Source organism: Mustela lutreola, chromosome 9 (assembly GCF_030435805.1).
Source record: "Mustela lutreola isolate mMusLut2 chromosome 9, mMusLut2.pri, whole genome shotgun sequence".
Classification (NCBI taxonomy): Eukaryota; Metazoa; Chordata; class Mammalia; order Carnivora; family Mustelidae; genus Mustela; species Mustela lutreola.
The window spans coordinates 70,381,016-70,397,994 of record NC_081298.1 but is presented as its reverse complement, the minus strand read 5'-3'; the positions used below and the strand labels follow the sequence as shown (position 1 = coordinate 70,397,994).

Here is a 16,979-nt window from a genome sequence, read left to right as displayed (position 1 = left end):
ATTTTTAATTATATTAAAAGACACATAACACAAAATTACCATCCTAATCATTTTTTTAGAGATTTTATTATTTTTATGTAACCTTTACACCCAATGTGGGGTTTGAACCCACAATCCTGAGAACAAGAGTTGCATGCTCCACTGATTGAGCCAGCCAGGAGCTCCTACCATCCTGATCGTTTTTAAGTATACAGTTCAGTAGTAGTATTTATTCTCCTTGTTGTATAGCAGACATCCAGAACTTTTTCATCATACAAAACTGAAACTCCATACTCATTAAACAACTCCCTGTTTCCACCTCTCCTACCCCAGCCCCTGGCAACTACCATTCTACTTTCTTTCTATGAATTTGACTTGGGATATCTCTTATTAGGGGTGCCTGGGTGGCTCGTGGGTTAAAACCTCTGCCTTCGGCTCAGGTCATGATCTCAGTGTCCTGGGATCGAGCCCCACATCGGGCTCTCTGCTTGGCGGGGAGCCTGCTTCCCCTCTCTGTCTCAGCCTGCCTCTCTGACTACTTGTGATCTCTGTCTGTCAAATAAATAAATAAATAAAATTTTTAAAAAGGTATCTCTTATTTATAGAACCATACAGTATTTGTTTTCCCGTGACTGGCTTATTTCATTTGGCATAATGTCCTCAAGGTACATTCATGTTGTAGCATGTGACAGAATTCCCTTTCTTTTTAAAGCTGAATAATATTTCATTGTATATATATGTGTTTATGTATATGGAATATACATACACACATACATACATTCCATATATACACACATTCCATTGTGTGTATATATGTGTGTATGTATATATGTTAAAGGGGTTCACTGTCACTTGTGGGATTTATGTTAGTCTATTCATCCATGGACACCTTTTGGCTATTGTGAAGAATGCTGCTATAAGTATGGCAAACATCTCTTTGAGACTTCCAATTCCTTTGGATATATAACCAAATATAGGATTGCTGAGTCATATAGTAATTCTATTTTTTTAATTTAATTTTTTAAAGATCTTATTTATTTATTTATTTATTTGTCAGATAGAGAGAGACAACAAGAAAGTGAGTACAAGCAGGGAGAGGCAGAAGCAGGCACCCTGCTGAGCAAGGAGCCCAATGTGGGACTCAATCCCAGGACCCTGGGACCATGACCTGAAGCAAAGGCAGATGCTTAACCATCTGAGCCACCCCGGCCTCCCAGTAATCCTATTTTTAATTTTTTGAAGAACATCCATACTGTTCTCCATAGCAGATATACCATTTTACATTCCCAACAAGAAAATTGGATTTTCTAGCCAATATGCTAATCTCTGCCCTTTAATAAGAGTTTGATCTATTTACACATAATGGGATTACTGATTAAAAAAGAATTATTGTCTGCTATTTATTTGTTTTCCGTGTCCTATAAATTCTTTGTTCCTTGGTTCCTTTATTACTGCTTTCCTTTGGGAGTTTGTTGATTTTTTTTAGATCTTAATTAATTAATTAATTAATTCACACAGAGAGAGAGAGAGAGAGAGTGAACAAGCAGGAGAGAGAGAGAGAGAACAAGCAGACGGAGCTGCAGAGGGGAAGGGAGAGGCCAAATCCCTGCTGGGCAGGGAGCCAGTTATAGGATTTGATCCCAAGACCCTGGGATCATGTCCCGAGCTGAAGGCAGCTGCTTAATAGACTGAGCCAGCCAGGCACCCCAATTTTTTGTAATGTTATATTTCAATTGCCTTCTTTGTTCCTTTTCTGCATATGTTTTAGTTCTTTTCTTCATGATTATTTTGGGAATTACAACTAAGATTTTAAACTTATAACAACCTAGTCTGAATAGTACCAATGTAGTATATGTACACTCTGCTCATATATATCTCTACCTTCCCCTATATTGTCACAAATTACATCTTTACACACTGTATGTCCATGAACATAAATTTACAATCATTGTTTTATTCATTGCCTTTGAAATCACATTGTAAAAAGGAATGAGGTAACAATCCAAAATTACAATAATATTGATTTTTACATTTACCTATGTAGTCACCTTTACCAGTGTTCATTTTATTCTCAAACTTTTAACTGTCTAGTGTCCTTTCATTCAGCCTGAAGTACTCTCTAGCATTTCTTAGGGGGCAGATCTCTAAGCTTTTGTTTATCTGGAAATGTCTTAATTTATCTTTTATGCTCAAAGAATAGTTTCGTCAAATATAAAACTATGGATTGACTGTACTTTTTTTTTAGGACTTCAAATGTGTCATATCATTTCTTCTGGCCTCCATGATTTTTGAGGAGGAATCAGCCATTAATCTGATTGAGAATCCCTTGTAAACACTGAGTAGTTTTTCCTTTGCTGCTTTCAAGACTCTGTCTGTGTCTCTGGATTTCAGCAATTTGACTATAATGTGTTTCAGTGTGAAACTCTTGCATTTATGCCTGGAGTTTCTAGAGCTTCTTGGATATGTAAAATAATCTAATTTGAGAAGGTTTTGGCTATTATTTCCTCATGTATTTTCACTGCCTCTTTCTCTCTCTTCTCCCACTGGGATTTCTGTAATGTATATGTTGGTACATATGATGCTATCTCACAGGTCCCTCATCCTCTGACCATTTTTTTTTTTAATTTTTTTCTTCCTGCTCCTCAGACTGGACAATTTCAATTGTCCAATTTCAAAATGATTACTTCTGCTTGCTGAAATGTGCTGTCAAATCCCACCAGTGAGTTTTTCATTTTAGCCACTGTACTTTCCAACTCTAGAATCTCTCTTTGGTACCTTTTTATAATTTGTTTCTTTATTGATATTCTCATTTTGTTCATTGTTTTCCTGATTTCCTTAATCCATCAAAGACAGTAAACACACTGAAGATGGGTTCCTATATTGCCCATTCTGACACCAGCAAACTGCACTGAGAATGCAGGCTGCTGACTACTTGGCCACCTGTTAAGGGCCTGGGGGAAGGAGAATGGTAGGATATACATGAATCACTAAAATTCACTAACATTTACCAGTCTCTTCATTAAGCATTCCTCTGGATGATGCAAGTGCTCCACTAGAATCCAGTTGTCCAAAATAGTTGCTTCAGATACTTTTTGGGCAGTTCAGTTGTAACATATTCTTAGAGCTTCCTACCATCTTCTTTCCAGGCCTTGGTTTTCTCAAATGTTACATGTGAGACTTGGAACATATCAATGAGTCCCAGCCTGGAATCACCTGGAGAGCTTTAAAAACTACTGGTGCAAATATCTCATTCAATGCTAGGGAATCTGATCAGGTGTCTTTTTAACAATCTCTCCAGGGGATCCTTGTGCTCAGCTAGGGCTGAAGACCTGGGGAGAAGGTTTATCTCAGCCTCAAGCCTCACCATCCATTGCTACAGGACTCTCCCAGGCCCTTCATCAGGCAGATGTGATGCTGCTAATCTAAGGTGGGGTCTGGCTCAGCACCTGAAATAATTCCCATGTGGTAGTCCTGCTCTGCTGCACAGAGCCCTCTCTGAGGACCAGAATCCTTGCCAAGTGTTTACCTCCCATACTTTCCTAATTCCCTAGGACTCTGACACTTGAAAGAACTTGCTACAGCGTCAATGCCAGCATTTTCCCTCCCATCAAAACATAGGGTTAGCTGAGATATGACCCTGGAGAAGAATGAGACTCTTCAAATACAGCCTGATGGCTTCACATGAGGAGATCACTTACCAAATAGTTTAGAAAAATGTTCTTCTTGTTTATTTGAACTTGATACAAATTCACTATTTTTCAAGCTCTTTTTTTGAGGATAACCTATGGGGAAATAAACCTTAGCTGTGATTAAATCATTCATTGGACCGACATGAAATCTTTTTAAATCTCTACTTTTTTACATGGTGTTTCCAGAGAAGCATCACACACTTTACCTGCTCTAGGAGGAAGAGCACCGAACTTGGTTTCTAGTCCACCCTCTGAGTGCCTTATGATCTCGGGCAGTGAAGTTCTGAGGGACTTGGTTCTCCCATCTGAGACTGGTAGGAAGATACCTGTGAGGAGGGGCTGAGATGAAATTTGCTGATGTCATCTGTGGACAGAAACGTGCTCTCCCCTTATTACACACCGGTGTTAGGAACTACAATGACCAGCAAGAAGAAACACTGGATCCAAGCATGGTTGTGCTCGGTGCTCAGTTTTGGAGAGGAGCAAACACAGATGGACACACTCAACAAGCACTTTCCCCTTTATAGGAAACGATGCCAACAAGCCATGACTTTGACCATCTTGGAAATGAGATGCCTTCTTGTTTGGGAGGACAGGGAACAACACTGCTGAGTATGCTGCACTAATCCACACAACGGTCTATGTTTGGAGGGGATTCAGAGGACCTCAGGCCACCCCTACCTGACCTGTTTGATAAGCACAAGGAATTCCTGATGTTGTCACTGATGAATAAACAAAGGAAGGTATAAATGGAAGAGTACTGGGTCAACAGTCTCCCCTAGGATGCCATGGACTGATTTCAAGACTGCCGACACTCAGGTGGCCGCATCAAGGATATGGATTAACTGTGCTAAAAAACTGTAGCAACTCATATTTTGAACTATATTTTCAGGATATTCTTTACAGACATTGTGATACCTATGTGTCTGAACACATTTTCTTGATTCCAGGTCAAGGCCAGGCCTTTTCTCTGGCCCTGGGGGAGTAGGCACAACCAGCAGGGAGGAGAAACTTGTGCCCTAATGAAGAATTTTCAGGGTCACAGCAGCAGTCACCTGTCATAAGTGACAGAGCATTCATGAAGTGTCTACAGAACCTCAATTTTTAACACAAAACCAGGGACACCAGTTTTCACATGGTTTCAATATGGTAGATCACAGATCACAAAATCAATATGGTACATCACAGATGATCTACACAGCCACTGAGTGATCTGTGTACATTAACTTGTATACATTACAGCTTTCAACCCTACAAAAAAAAAAAAAATTGGTAGGGAAGCCTACATGGTGGATGCCAAAGATTTAAAGTATGACGACTTTGATCCAACTAGTGACAAATACAGTTTTCTAGAGATGAAACAGTGGTGAATCATGAGGAATAGATACACTCAGTCATTCAAGCACTTTGTCAAAAATGTGTTCTTCCTATTGTGTCAGCCAAGGGAACATAAAAACATCGTGCAGAATACACCATCATTATTATACAGTAAAATATTCACTTCAATCTGTAGTTTATAAAATGCAATGGGAGGACCATTGGCTATAAAAATGGTTTACTAATAGGTTTATAATTTCAACACAGCATACATGCCTGGATTATCCTGATAAACAATTCCTCAATCTAAACATTTCCTAATGCACACAGTGTCCACCTTAAAGGGGTTCACTGTCACTTGTGGGATTTATGCTAATGTACATGTTTTCTGCATTTGAGACCAGCTTCTTCCCCTCAGCTTTGGCATTTGAGCGTCAGTCCAAAGGCAGAGATCTCTGTCTCTCAGTGCAAATATTTTCCAGAGGCTAGAGTGTAGGGTGGGGAGATCATGGGGAGGAATGTGGGAAAGCTTTACTATCCCATGCCAGTGCCCAGGGCGTTCATGCACATTGAACTATAAAGTACTGTTGACTAGAAAGTCCTTACACTACCCACACCAAGTGTTACCAAGGACAGTGAGCACCACTTGCAAATCCGGTTCGTATCCTCTGAACAGCCTCCAGAGTGAGAGAACCTGCCTGACACGTGAACTCTGAACTTCAGAGATCTCCCTGCAATACAGTGCTATTTATACTTTAGGCCACAGACCTCCACAGTCGGTAGAAGGTTATAAAGAGTATATCAGATAATTTTTTCTTCCACATCTCAGTTTGGTTTTGCCTCTACATACCTGGGTTAAGAATGCTAAAATGATAGGGTAGTACAAATGATACAATACATAGACCTTTATAAACGTGCACTTATAATTTTGAAGATGTATACTTGCTTTTTTTCACGTCTCTCTTTGTAATTGACTTTCCCGCTGTTCTTGTTTCATCAAATGGAACTTTGGAAAACACTTGTAGTAGAATTTCATCTCAAGTGAAGCGAGAAAGGCATGTTAATATCAGAAGTCCATGATTGATATATCTACTCTATAAGCAACAGAACTAGTCTATGAATTCAGTGAATAAACGATACAAATGCAATGGATATATAACATTATGCTCTAAAATGCCTGGTCTGGGGAAGGAGATTTTGGCCTATCTAAATCATTTCTGAAAAATTGAGATTGGGGGCACCTGGGTGGTTCAGTCAGTTAGGCATCCAAATCCTAATTCTGGCTCAGGTCATGATCTCAACGTTGTGACTTTGCCTGCCATCAGGCTCTGAGCTGGGTGGAGCCTGCTTAAGATTCTACCTCTTCCTCTCCCTCTGCCCCTACACCCTGTGCTCATGTTCCTGCTATAAATAAATAAATAAAATCCCCATGGCATTTTCCACAGAAATTAAAAAAACAACAACCCTAAAATTCATTTGGAACCACAGAAGATCCGGAATAGCTAAAGGAATCTTGAGAAAGGAACAAAGCTGGAGGCAGGCACCACACTTCCCGATTTCAAACTACAAAGCAATAGCAATCACAGCATTAAAAACTGCATGGCACAAAAATAAACACGTAGACTAATGGAACAAAACTGAGAGCCCAAGAACAAACCTTGCATATAGAGTCAACTCATATTTGACACGGGAGCCAAGAATACTCAATGGGGAAAAGAGAGTCTCTTTGATAAATGGTGTTGAGAAATCTGAATAACCACAGGCAGAAGAGTGAAAGTGGACCACTGTAGTACACAACTCACAAAAAATGACTCAGAATGGATTAATGACTTAATAACGGAAGTCACAAAACTCCTAGAAGAAACTGTAAGAGAAAAGTTCCTTGACATGTCTTTTTTTTTTTTTTAATTCAAATTCAATTAAGGGAAGCCAGAGTGGCTCAGCTGGTGAGTATCTTACTCTTGATTCCAACCCAGGTCATGATCTCAGAGTCGTGAGATCAAGCCCCATGTCTGGCTCTGCACTCATGGGGGGGTCTGCTTGAGATTCTCTCTCTTCTCCTTATGCCCCTCCCCCCACTCATAGCCCACTCTCTCTCTCAAATAAGTAAATAAATAAAATCTTTTAAAATAAATAAATGCATAAATTCAATTTAATTAACATATACTGTATCATTAGTTTCAGAGGTGGAATTTAGTGATTCATCAGTTGCATACAACTACTAGTGCTTGTTACTTCAAATGCCCTCTTTAATGCCCAACACCCAATTACCCCATCCTCCTCCACACCTCCCCTCCAGCAACATTCAGTTTGTTTCCTATAGTTCTTGGCAACAATTTTTTGGATATGATATCAAAAGCACAGGAAACAAAAGCAAGAATAAACGAGTGGGACTACATTAGACTACAAAGGTTTTTTGTACAATGAAAGAAACAATCAACAAATTGAAAAGCGACCTACAGAATGGAATCATATATCTGATAAGGGGTTAATATCCAAAATACATAAAGAATTCATACAACTCAGTAGCAAAAAAACAAACAATCGGACTTTTAAATGGGAAGAGGAATTAGATATTATTCTAGAGAAGACATAAAAATAGCCAGGTGCCTGGGTGGCCCAGTGGGTTAGTCCTCTGCCTTCAGCTCAGGTAATGATCTCAGGGTCCTGGGATCGAGCCCCGCATTGGGCTCTTTGCTCAGCAGGGAGCCTGCTTCCCCCTCTTTCTCTGCCTGCCTCTCTGCCTACTTGTGACCTGTCATATAAATAAATAAGACATTTTTTTGGGACGCCTGGGTGGCTCAGTTGGTTAAGCAGCTGCCTTCGGCTCAGGTCATGATCCCAGCGTCCTGGGATCGAGTCCCACATCGGGCTCCTTGCTTGGCAGGGAGCCTGCTTCTCCCTCTGCCTCTGCCTGCCATTCTGTCTGCCTGTGCTCACTCTCTCCCCCTCTCTCTCTCTGATAAATAAATAAAAAAAAATTAAAAAAAAAAAAAATTCTCTCCTGCTCCCTCTGCCCCTCCCCACTGCTTGTGCTCTCTAAATAAATAAAGTATAAAAAAAAAAAAAAAAGACATTTTTTTAAATGGCCAACAGATACTTGAAATGATGTCAACATCACTTATCATCAGAGAAATACATCAAAACCACATTCTTACACCTGTGAGAATGGCTGGTCATCAAAAAGACAAGAAATAAGTGTTCATGAGGATGTGAAGGAAAGGAGACCCTTATGCACTGTTGGTGGAAATGTAAATTTTATGGGCTCCAAGGGAACAATTAAAATTAAAAATAAATTATATATATATAATTATTTATTATATATATGGATTATATATATAATTAATTAAAATTTAAAAAATTAAAATTAAAAATAGAACTATCATATGACCCAGCAGTCCCACCTGTGAGTATATATCCAAAGGAACTGCACACAGGATCTTGAGGAAATTATCTCCATTCCTGTGTTCACTTCAGCATTATTCACAATAACCAAGATGTAAAAGCAATCTAAGTGTCCATCAGTGAATAAATGGAAAGAAAAGGTGATGATATATATTACATAATTTTATATAATACATAATACTATTCAGCCATGAGAAAGAAGAAAACCCTGTCTTTTGCAACAACATAAACAGACCTTGAGGGCATTATGCTGAATGAAATAAGTCAAACAGAGAAACACAAATACTATATGATCTCACTTCTACATAAAATCTAAAAAAAACTAAACTCATAGAAACAGAAAATAGAATAGTGATTTCCAGGGGTCAGGGTTGGGGGAAATAGGGAGATATTGATCACGTTTCAAAGTTCCAATTACAAGATGAGTAAGTTCTGGGTATACAATGTACAACATTGTGATTATAGTTCATGATACCATATTACATACTTGGAAGGTGCTAAGATAGTAGATCTTAAATGTTCTCAGCATAAAGAAGAAATAATTACAGGGCGTGATGGAGGAAATTAGGTTAATACTGTGATGTTCTTCATTTTGCATCATATAATATGTATCAAATCACCATGTTTACACCTTAAACTTATACAGTGTTATATGTCAATTGTGTCTCAATAAATGTGGGGAGGGGTACATAAGGTGGTATCACTGTGAATCATATTGTACTGTTTTGAGGGTAAAATTTGGTCCAACTTCAAATAATAGGACCAAAATAAACATTTGGAACCCAAATTGTTCAAAGAAACTCTGTATAACAGTTGACATACATTGTTGGTGCTGAATGGTTAAATATTTTAAAAATATTTTAAAGAAGACAAAAACAAGGGGCGCGTGGGTGGCTCGGTGGATTGGGCCGCTGCCTTCGGCTCGGGTCATGATCTCGGGGTCCTGGGATCGAGTCCCGCATCGGGCTCTCTGCTCAGCAGGGAGCCTGCTTCCCTCTCTCTCTCTCTCTGGCTGCCTCTCTGTCTACTTGTGATTTCTCTCTGTCAAATAAATAAATAAATAAATCTTTAAAAAAAAAAAAAAAAAAAAAAAAAAAGAAGACAAAAACAAAGCAGATGGAAACACACTGCCTGGTCTGCAACCCTGAGCCATCGAGACATGTGGGAGAGGCAGAAGTACACACAGACACAAGCAAACACAGTGACACAGTTGCACAGAGCAATTAGACAAGGGACAGAGCAGACAGGAGAGGAAAACCAACTCAGCCCAAGAAAGCCAGAAGGCAGGCACTAAGCTAAGCAGACTGAGAAGAGGAAGTGGGTCCTGCCAGGTAAGGCTGAGTTCTGAATCCAGTTGACCATGATGTTTACACCTCAAAAATCATTCCTGTGTGTAGATGTCAGGTGTCAGTCAACTCCCTTCACCTATACACTGGTGCTCACCATGATCTCGGCAGCCCTGATGGGTCAGTACGTGACATGCAGGAAACTTGGGACTAAGGACGCTGATTCAATGAGCTGCAAGCATCATGAAAAGTCTTTGAGGTAGTCTTGGGAGGACTGCTGCAGACTGGTGACAGTCCCCACCAAGATCCCAGGAGTGAGGGAGGGGCTGACCCAGAGAATTCCATGTCACATCAGGATTGCCACAACATGACAAAGTCAAAGGGCAAGGTTCTCCTCAGAGGGTTTCAAAATTCACTTACAAATGCTGTATACAGGGGCACCTGGGTAGCTCAGTGGGTTAAGCCTCTGCCTTCGGCTCAGGTCATCATCTCAAGGTCCTGGGATGGAGCCCACATCGTGTTCTCTGCTCAGCAGGGAGCCTGCTTCCCCCTCTCTACCTACTTGTGATCTCTCTCTCTGTCAGATACATAAATAAAATCTTTGGGGAAAAAATGTTGTATATGAACACTGTACCTACAAAAATTGGGTGGAGGCTAGTGGCAGGGAAAGAAAAGACTCAGCACTTATAGATAACAGATTCTGTAAGTTCAGAAAACTCTTCCTTTATAAAACTGTTAGTACTTTTTCATAGTTCTATTTTTTGAAATATATTAATTTCTCCTTTTATTTGTATTTTATTTTTTAAAAGATTTTAATTTTTTATTTTATTTATTTTTGTTTATTTAGAGAGAGAGAGCATGATTGGAGGGGGAGAAAGGGAGAGAGAGAATCTCAAGCAGACTCCCCACTGAACATGAAGCCTGAGGTGGGGCTTGATCTCACAACCTTGAGATCATGACCTGAGCCAAAACCAAGAACTGGACATTTAACTGATTGAGCCACCTAGGCACCCCTCCTTCTTTTTTAAAGGCAGTGTCTATTTCTCCCTGGGGGACAACGGTTTCATTTTTCCCCTTCTAGGTTAACTTTGCTAAGCCACAAAAAATAATCAAAATTCCATTGATATGATATTTATACTGAGTTCTTTTTTAAGGGTTGTTGTTACATTGGTGGGTAGTCTACTCTTGATAAAATAGGTGCTTACAACAGCAACACCCAAAAATCAGCTAAAGGAATTACTAGTAAAATGATAAGTTCTTGGGCGCCTGGGTGGCTCAGTGGGTTAAGCTGCTGCCTTCGGCTCAGGTCATGATCTCAGGGTCCTGGGATCGAGTCCCGCATCGGGCTCTCTGCTCAGCGGGGAGCCTGCTTCCCTCTCTCTCTCTGCCTGCCTCTCTGTCTACTTGTGGTCTCTCTCTGTCAAATAAATAAATAAAATATTTAAAAAAAATGATAAGTTCTCATTACCAGCCCTTTCCATGACAGATGTGCTGACCTACAAGATCCTGAATTGTTGCTCAGAGAAAACCTGGAAATTTTATTGGTGGCCCCCCAATGCCAAGGCCAACACTAATGTGGTGCTGGGAAGGTCAATAGGCCTTTGGGGTATAAAGGGATCCTCCCAAACCCCAAACCAGACACCCACCTTCACACTCACTCACTCCCCTTCCACACATGTGGGGTGAGATTCAGAGACATGGGGCTTCTGCAAAAAGGACAAAAGTCTCTGATTCCCGGGTGAGAATTCCCAGCACAGTAAGTTGGCTGCAAGAGCTATCTGAATCCCTTCACTCATTCAGACATGGTAACTACCCCTGCAACCAGCCAGACACTCAGTGCAGGTCCCCTGGAGCCTCTTTAATAGCACACGTGGAGGAAGGACAAACCCAGAATTCCCAACATGGGGCAGTTCCTGGAAAAAAAGGCCCATGTCCCATGTAGAGAGATGGCCCTTCCAAGCAGGACTGGCAGGCATAGTTCTGCAATCAGAACATCCAACAGGTCCTAATCCAGAGGGAAGCATCAGTGCTCACACTCCTGAGAGCTCTTTCTCAGACCAGATGTAACTCTCAGCGTCTACCCCTAATCCACACACACCACCAGAGACGAGAGCCTTCTCTGGGAAAAAAGTCCCAGAGCAAGATCATCCCCCACCAAGGAATCTGATCACTGGTGTGGGAGAGAAGGGAGGAGGAGCTGTCTGCCTCTTTTTAACAATCTCTCCAGGGGATCCTTGTGCTCAGCTAGGGCTGAAGACCTGGGGAGAAGGTTTATCTCAGCCTCAGGCCTCACCATCCATTGCTACAGGAATCTCCCAGGCCCCTCATCAGGCAGTTGTGATGCTGCTGGTCTAGGGTGGGGTCCAGCTCAGCACCTGAAATAATTCCCATGTGGTAGTCCTGCTCTGCTGCACGGAGCTCTCTCTGAGGACCGGAATCCTTGCCAAGTGTTTACCTTCCATACTTTCCTAATTTCCTGGGACTCTGACTCTTTAAAGAATTTGCTGCAGCATCAATGCCAGCACTTTCCCTCCCATCAAAACATAGGGTTAGCTGAGAGATGACCCTCGAGAAGGGTGAGACTCTTTCAAACAGTAGGGTAGCTTCACACTAGGGAGGTACTTACCAAATATTTTAGCCAAACCTTCATCCGTATTTTTTGAACTTGATGAAATTTCAGTATTTGAACCTGTGGAGAAAATAAACCTTAGCTGTGATTAAATCATTCATTGGACCGACATGAAATCTTTTTAAATCTCTACTTTTTTACATGGTGTTTCCAGAGAAGCATCACACACTTTACCTGCTCTAGGAGGAAGAGCACCGAACTTGGTTTCTAGTCCACCCTCTGAGTGTCTTATGATCTCGGGCAGTGAAGTTCTGAGGGACTTGGTTTTCCCATCTGAGACTGGTAGGAAAGGCGCCAACCATAAGATACCTGTGAGGAGGGGCTGAGATGAAATTTGCTGATGTCATCTGTGGACAGAAACGTGCTCTTCCCTTATCACACACCGGTGTTAGGAACTACAATGACCAGCAAGAAGAAACACTGGATCCAAGCATGGCTGTGCTCGGTGCTCAGTTTTGGAGGGGAGCAAACACAGATGGACACCTCAACACTTTCCCCTCCATAGGAAATTATGCCAACAAGCCATGACTTTGACCATCTTGGAAATGAGATGCCTTCTTGTTTGGGAGGACAGGGAACAACACTGCTGAGTATGCTGCACTAATCCACACAAGGGTCTATGTTTGGAGGGGATTCAGAGGACCTCAGGCCACCCCTACCTGACCTGTTTGATAAGCACAAGGAATTCCTGATGTTGTCACTGATGAATAAACAAAGGAAGGTATAAATGGAAGAGTACTGGGTCAACAGTCTCCCCTAGGATGCCATGGACTGATTTCAAGACTGCCGACACTCAGGTGGCCACATCAAGGATATGGATTAACTATGCTAAAAAAAAAAAAAACTGTAGCAACTCATATTTTTAACTATATTTTCAGGCTTTCTCTTTATGGATGTTGTGACAGGTCAAGCCCAGTCCTTTCTGCAGCCCCAGGGGATTAAGAAAACCACCAAGGAAGAGACACCTATCCCCTAATGAAGTGTTGTTAGGGCCATAGCACCCACCCACTGAGTGCCCCAGCATTCATAAAGTATCTGGAAGAATTTGAACTTCTTACAACCAGTGGCAATGCTGATTCTCACCTGGTTTCCTGGCAGAAAATCTGCATAGCCATTGGTAATGTGTGCTCATAGAGGCTTTCAGCTCTACACAAAAACTGGCAATAGTACATAGACATTGCTTCCAGGTCTGATGGCTCTTTGGTAAACGAAAGAAATAAAAAGATCTCTTTTGCTGAGACATTAATGAATCATTAAGAATCAATATGGGCGGGGGGGGGGGGTGCCTGCCTGGGTGGCTTGTGGCTTAAAGCTTCTATCATAGTCCCAGGGTCCTGGGATCAAGCCCTGCATTGGGCTCTCTGCTCAGCGGAGAGCCTGCTCCCCCCACACACACACCTCTCTCTGCCTGCCTCTCTGCCTACTTGTGATCTCTGCCTGTCAAATAAATAAAATCTTTAAAAAAAAAAAAAAAAAAAAAAGAACCAATACAGTGGCAGTGGAAGAAAGCCCAACGTTTGTTCCCAAAAACCCTTTGGTTTTTAAAGTGCCCTGATAAAGAGTAGTCACATTCCCCCCTTTTCCTGATGTCACCCCCGATGGACAATTTGTATGATGTACCTCCTGTCCTTTTTGCTTTGCTCCACAGGCCTAGTATCTTTATACCAAGAGAATTTGCCAGAATGCTATCAGCCAATTAGTTTAGTAAATATCAAAAATAGTTCCAAACGCAGTAAAATCCTAAAATAGAGGATGTAAATCAAGTATTCACTTGAAAAATCAAGTATTCACTTGAAAAATCTATGTTCCTAAAATATTCACAACAGCATTATTCAGATAGCTAAAAAGTGGAAATTACCCAACTGTGGCATAGGCATGCAAGGGAATATTGTCGGGCCACAGAAAGAATTGAAATACTGACACAGGCTACAGTGTGACTGAACCATGAAACCTATTACACAAAAGAAGCCAGTCACAGAAGATCACATGCTGTGTGATTCCATATACAAAATATCCAGAGGAGACAACTCTATAGAGCAGTCAATACGTGAGTGGTTGCTAGGGGCTGTGGGAAAGAAGGAATGGGGCATGAAAGCTGGTGAGAGTGACAGTACTTCTGGAGTGATGAAAATGTTCTAAAATTAAGCAGTGTCGGGATGCCTGGGTGGCTCAGTCAGCTGAGCGTCTGCCTTCGGCTCAGGTCATGATCCCAGTGTCCTGGGATCAAGCACCATGTTGGGCTCCTTGCTCAGCGTAGAGTCTGCTTCTCCCTCTGCCTGCTGCTCTCCCTGCTTGTGCTCACTCTTTCTCTCTCTCTCTCTCTCTCTCTTTCTGGCAAATAAATAAATAAATTCATTTTTTTAAAGATTTTATTTATTTATTTGACAGAGATCACAAGTAGACAGAGGGGCAGGCAGAGAGAGAAGAAGGGAAGCAGGCTCCCCACTGAGCAGAGAGCCTGATGCAGGGCTCAATTTCAGGACCCCGGGATCATGACCCAAGCTGAAGGCAGAGGCTTTAACCCACTAAGCCACCCAGGCGCCCCTAAATAAAATCTTTTAAAAAATAAATTAAATTAAATTAAGCAATGGTGATTCACAATTCTGTGAATATACTAAAAAGCACTGAATTATTTATTTAAAAGGGTAAACTTTTGGGGCACCTGGGTGGCTCAGTGGGTTAAGGCCTCTGCCTTCAGCTCAGGTCATGATCCCAGGGTCCTGGAATCGAGCCCGACATAGGGTACTCTGCTCGCCAGGGAGCCTGTTTCCTCCAATCTCTTTCTGCCTGCCTCTCTGCCTACTTGCGATCTCTGTCTGTTAAATAAATAAATAAAAATCTTTTAAGAAATAAATAAAAGGGTGAATTTTATGTTATGTGAATTATATATCAATAAAGCTATTTTTAAAATGTGTGTGTGCGTTTGTGTGTGTGTGTGTGTGTGTTTATATGAGGGGATAGATGAAACAAGATTTGCCTAATTAGTGCATAGAGGTTCATACAAATCTTTCTACTTTTGTATATTTTTGAAAATTTTTATAACAAAAAGCTTGGTGCCTATGGGCTACCCTCCCACAGAGGTCTTTTGAGAAAGCTTCAGTCAGGAAAAATGTTAAAGTTACCTGCTTCTGAGCAAGAAGTCCTATGGTAAATTCAGGAGGTAAGGAAGGTAGAGGTGGAGAGAAATCCTGTGTTCACCATTCCACCTGGAGGAGGACACTATCCCTGCCTAATTAGGTTCACACTGAGTCTCTTACTTGGGTATCTGCCATACTACACTTGTGAGCGGACCTTTGAGAGGGCAGAGCTCTGTACCTTGCCAATAGTCCAGGAAGAGAACAAAGAAGAGTGTCTCTGCTCCTCTCTTCTTTGCCATAGTCCGTGTATCTCCTGAAATCCTTCAGCCATAATTGCCTCGAGCTCCAGGATACTGCGGAACCAGGAGGTCTGTGAAGTCACACCAAGAAGCAAGGTGGGGGGGCAGTTCTACAGGGGATTGGGGGAGGGCCTGGTGTCTGAGGACAGGAGCCACTGGCCGCCCGAAGGAAACAGGCTTTCCACCCACTTCCTTTGGCTCTGAAGTGCCTTCCTCCATCCTGTGTGCACTGTAGCCTAAAGATAGGAGGATATTAACCAGGACTCTTAAGTTGTACATGACAGAAAAATCAACTTCATCAGCTTAAGTGAGGGCCACCTGGCTGGCTCAGTCATTGGAGCATGTGACTCTTGATCTTGGGGTTGTGAGTTTGAGCCCCATGCCGAATGTGGAGATTACTTTAAAAGCACACATACGCATACACACACAAACATAGATCAGCTAGTGTAGCCAGAAAAATTCATGCTAAATCAAGATAGCACATTAGGAAAGTATTGTTATTTATTGTATTACATATATATTATGTATGATTCTAACTCTAGGGCACCTGGGTGACTCAGTCAGTTAACTGTCTGTGGCTCATGTCATGATCCCAGGGTCCTGAGATGGAGTCCCGCATCAGGCTCCCTGCTCTGCAGGGAGTCTGCTTTTCCTTCTCCCCATCCCCCACTCGTGTGCGCGCTCACTCTCTCTCTCACTCCCTCTCTCAAATAAATAAATAAAATCTAAAATATATATGTATATGATTATAACTCTGAAAATACAAACAGAAGTATAAGTTGATGTTGTCACATGTGTATCACTGTTTCCCCTACTATGTTTTATAAATATTAAACTTTTAAAAAAAATTTTGTTTATTCATTTGTCAGAGAGAGAGCACAAGCAGGGAAACAGTGGGCAGAAAGAGAAGTAGGCTGCCTGATGAGCAGGGAGCCCAATGCAAGATTTGATCCAAGACTCGATCCCTGGACCTTGGGATCATAACCTGAGCTGAAGGCAGACACTTAACTGACTGAGCCACCCAGGTGTCCCGATATTAAACTATTTTTAAAGAAAAAGTCTTTATATTTTAGCACCTTTAACTGTACATTTTTTTCTTGCATTTTTATCTTACACTGGATCCCACAAATTATGTAGCCATCCCTGACCTTTAGCCTTTAAGCTCATGCACTATATGCAGTCTGGGACTAAAGAGGTCTTTAGGGGACAAAAAGTTACACAAAAAGTTAAACAACAGAATTCTGAGTGACTCAGGCATTACTTTGTGGGGACTGCCATAAAAAAAGCACCACAGGGTG

At 41.5% G+C, this 16,979-nt stretch overlaps 1 protein-coding gene across 3 annotated transcripts in view; it reads right to left on the bottom strand.

Annotated features, from left to right (window-relative positions):
- The window catches only part of C9H2orf92 (chromosome 9 C2orf92 homolog), a 41,315-nt gene that overhangs the window by 15,519 nt on the left and 8,817 nt on the right, over positions 1–16,979 (bottom strand). For 2 of the 3 annotated variants that reach the window (XM_059134667.1, XM_059134668.1), the window contains 3 exons: positions 15,621–15,752; positions 12,480–12,627; positions 12,303–12,365 (listed from right to left, as the gene is read on the bottom strand). In XM_059134667.1, coding sequence (XP_058990650.1) covers positions 12,303–12,365; positions 12,480–12,627; positions 15,621–15,752 — 343 coding nt within the window. The remainder of the gene's footprint in view (positions 1–12,302; positions 12,366–12,479; positions 12,628–15,620; positions 15,753–16,979) is intronic. The other variant, XM_059134669.1, reaches the window with a different exon arrangement.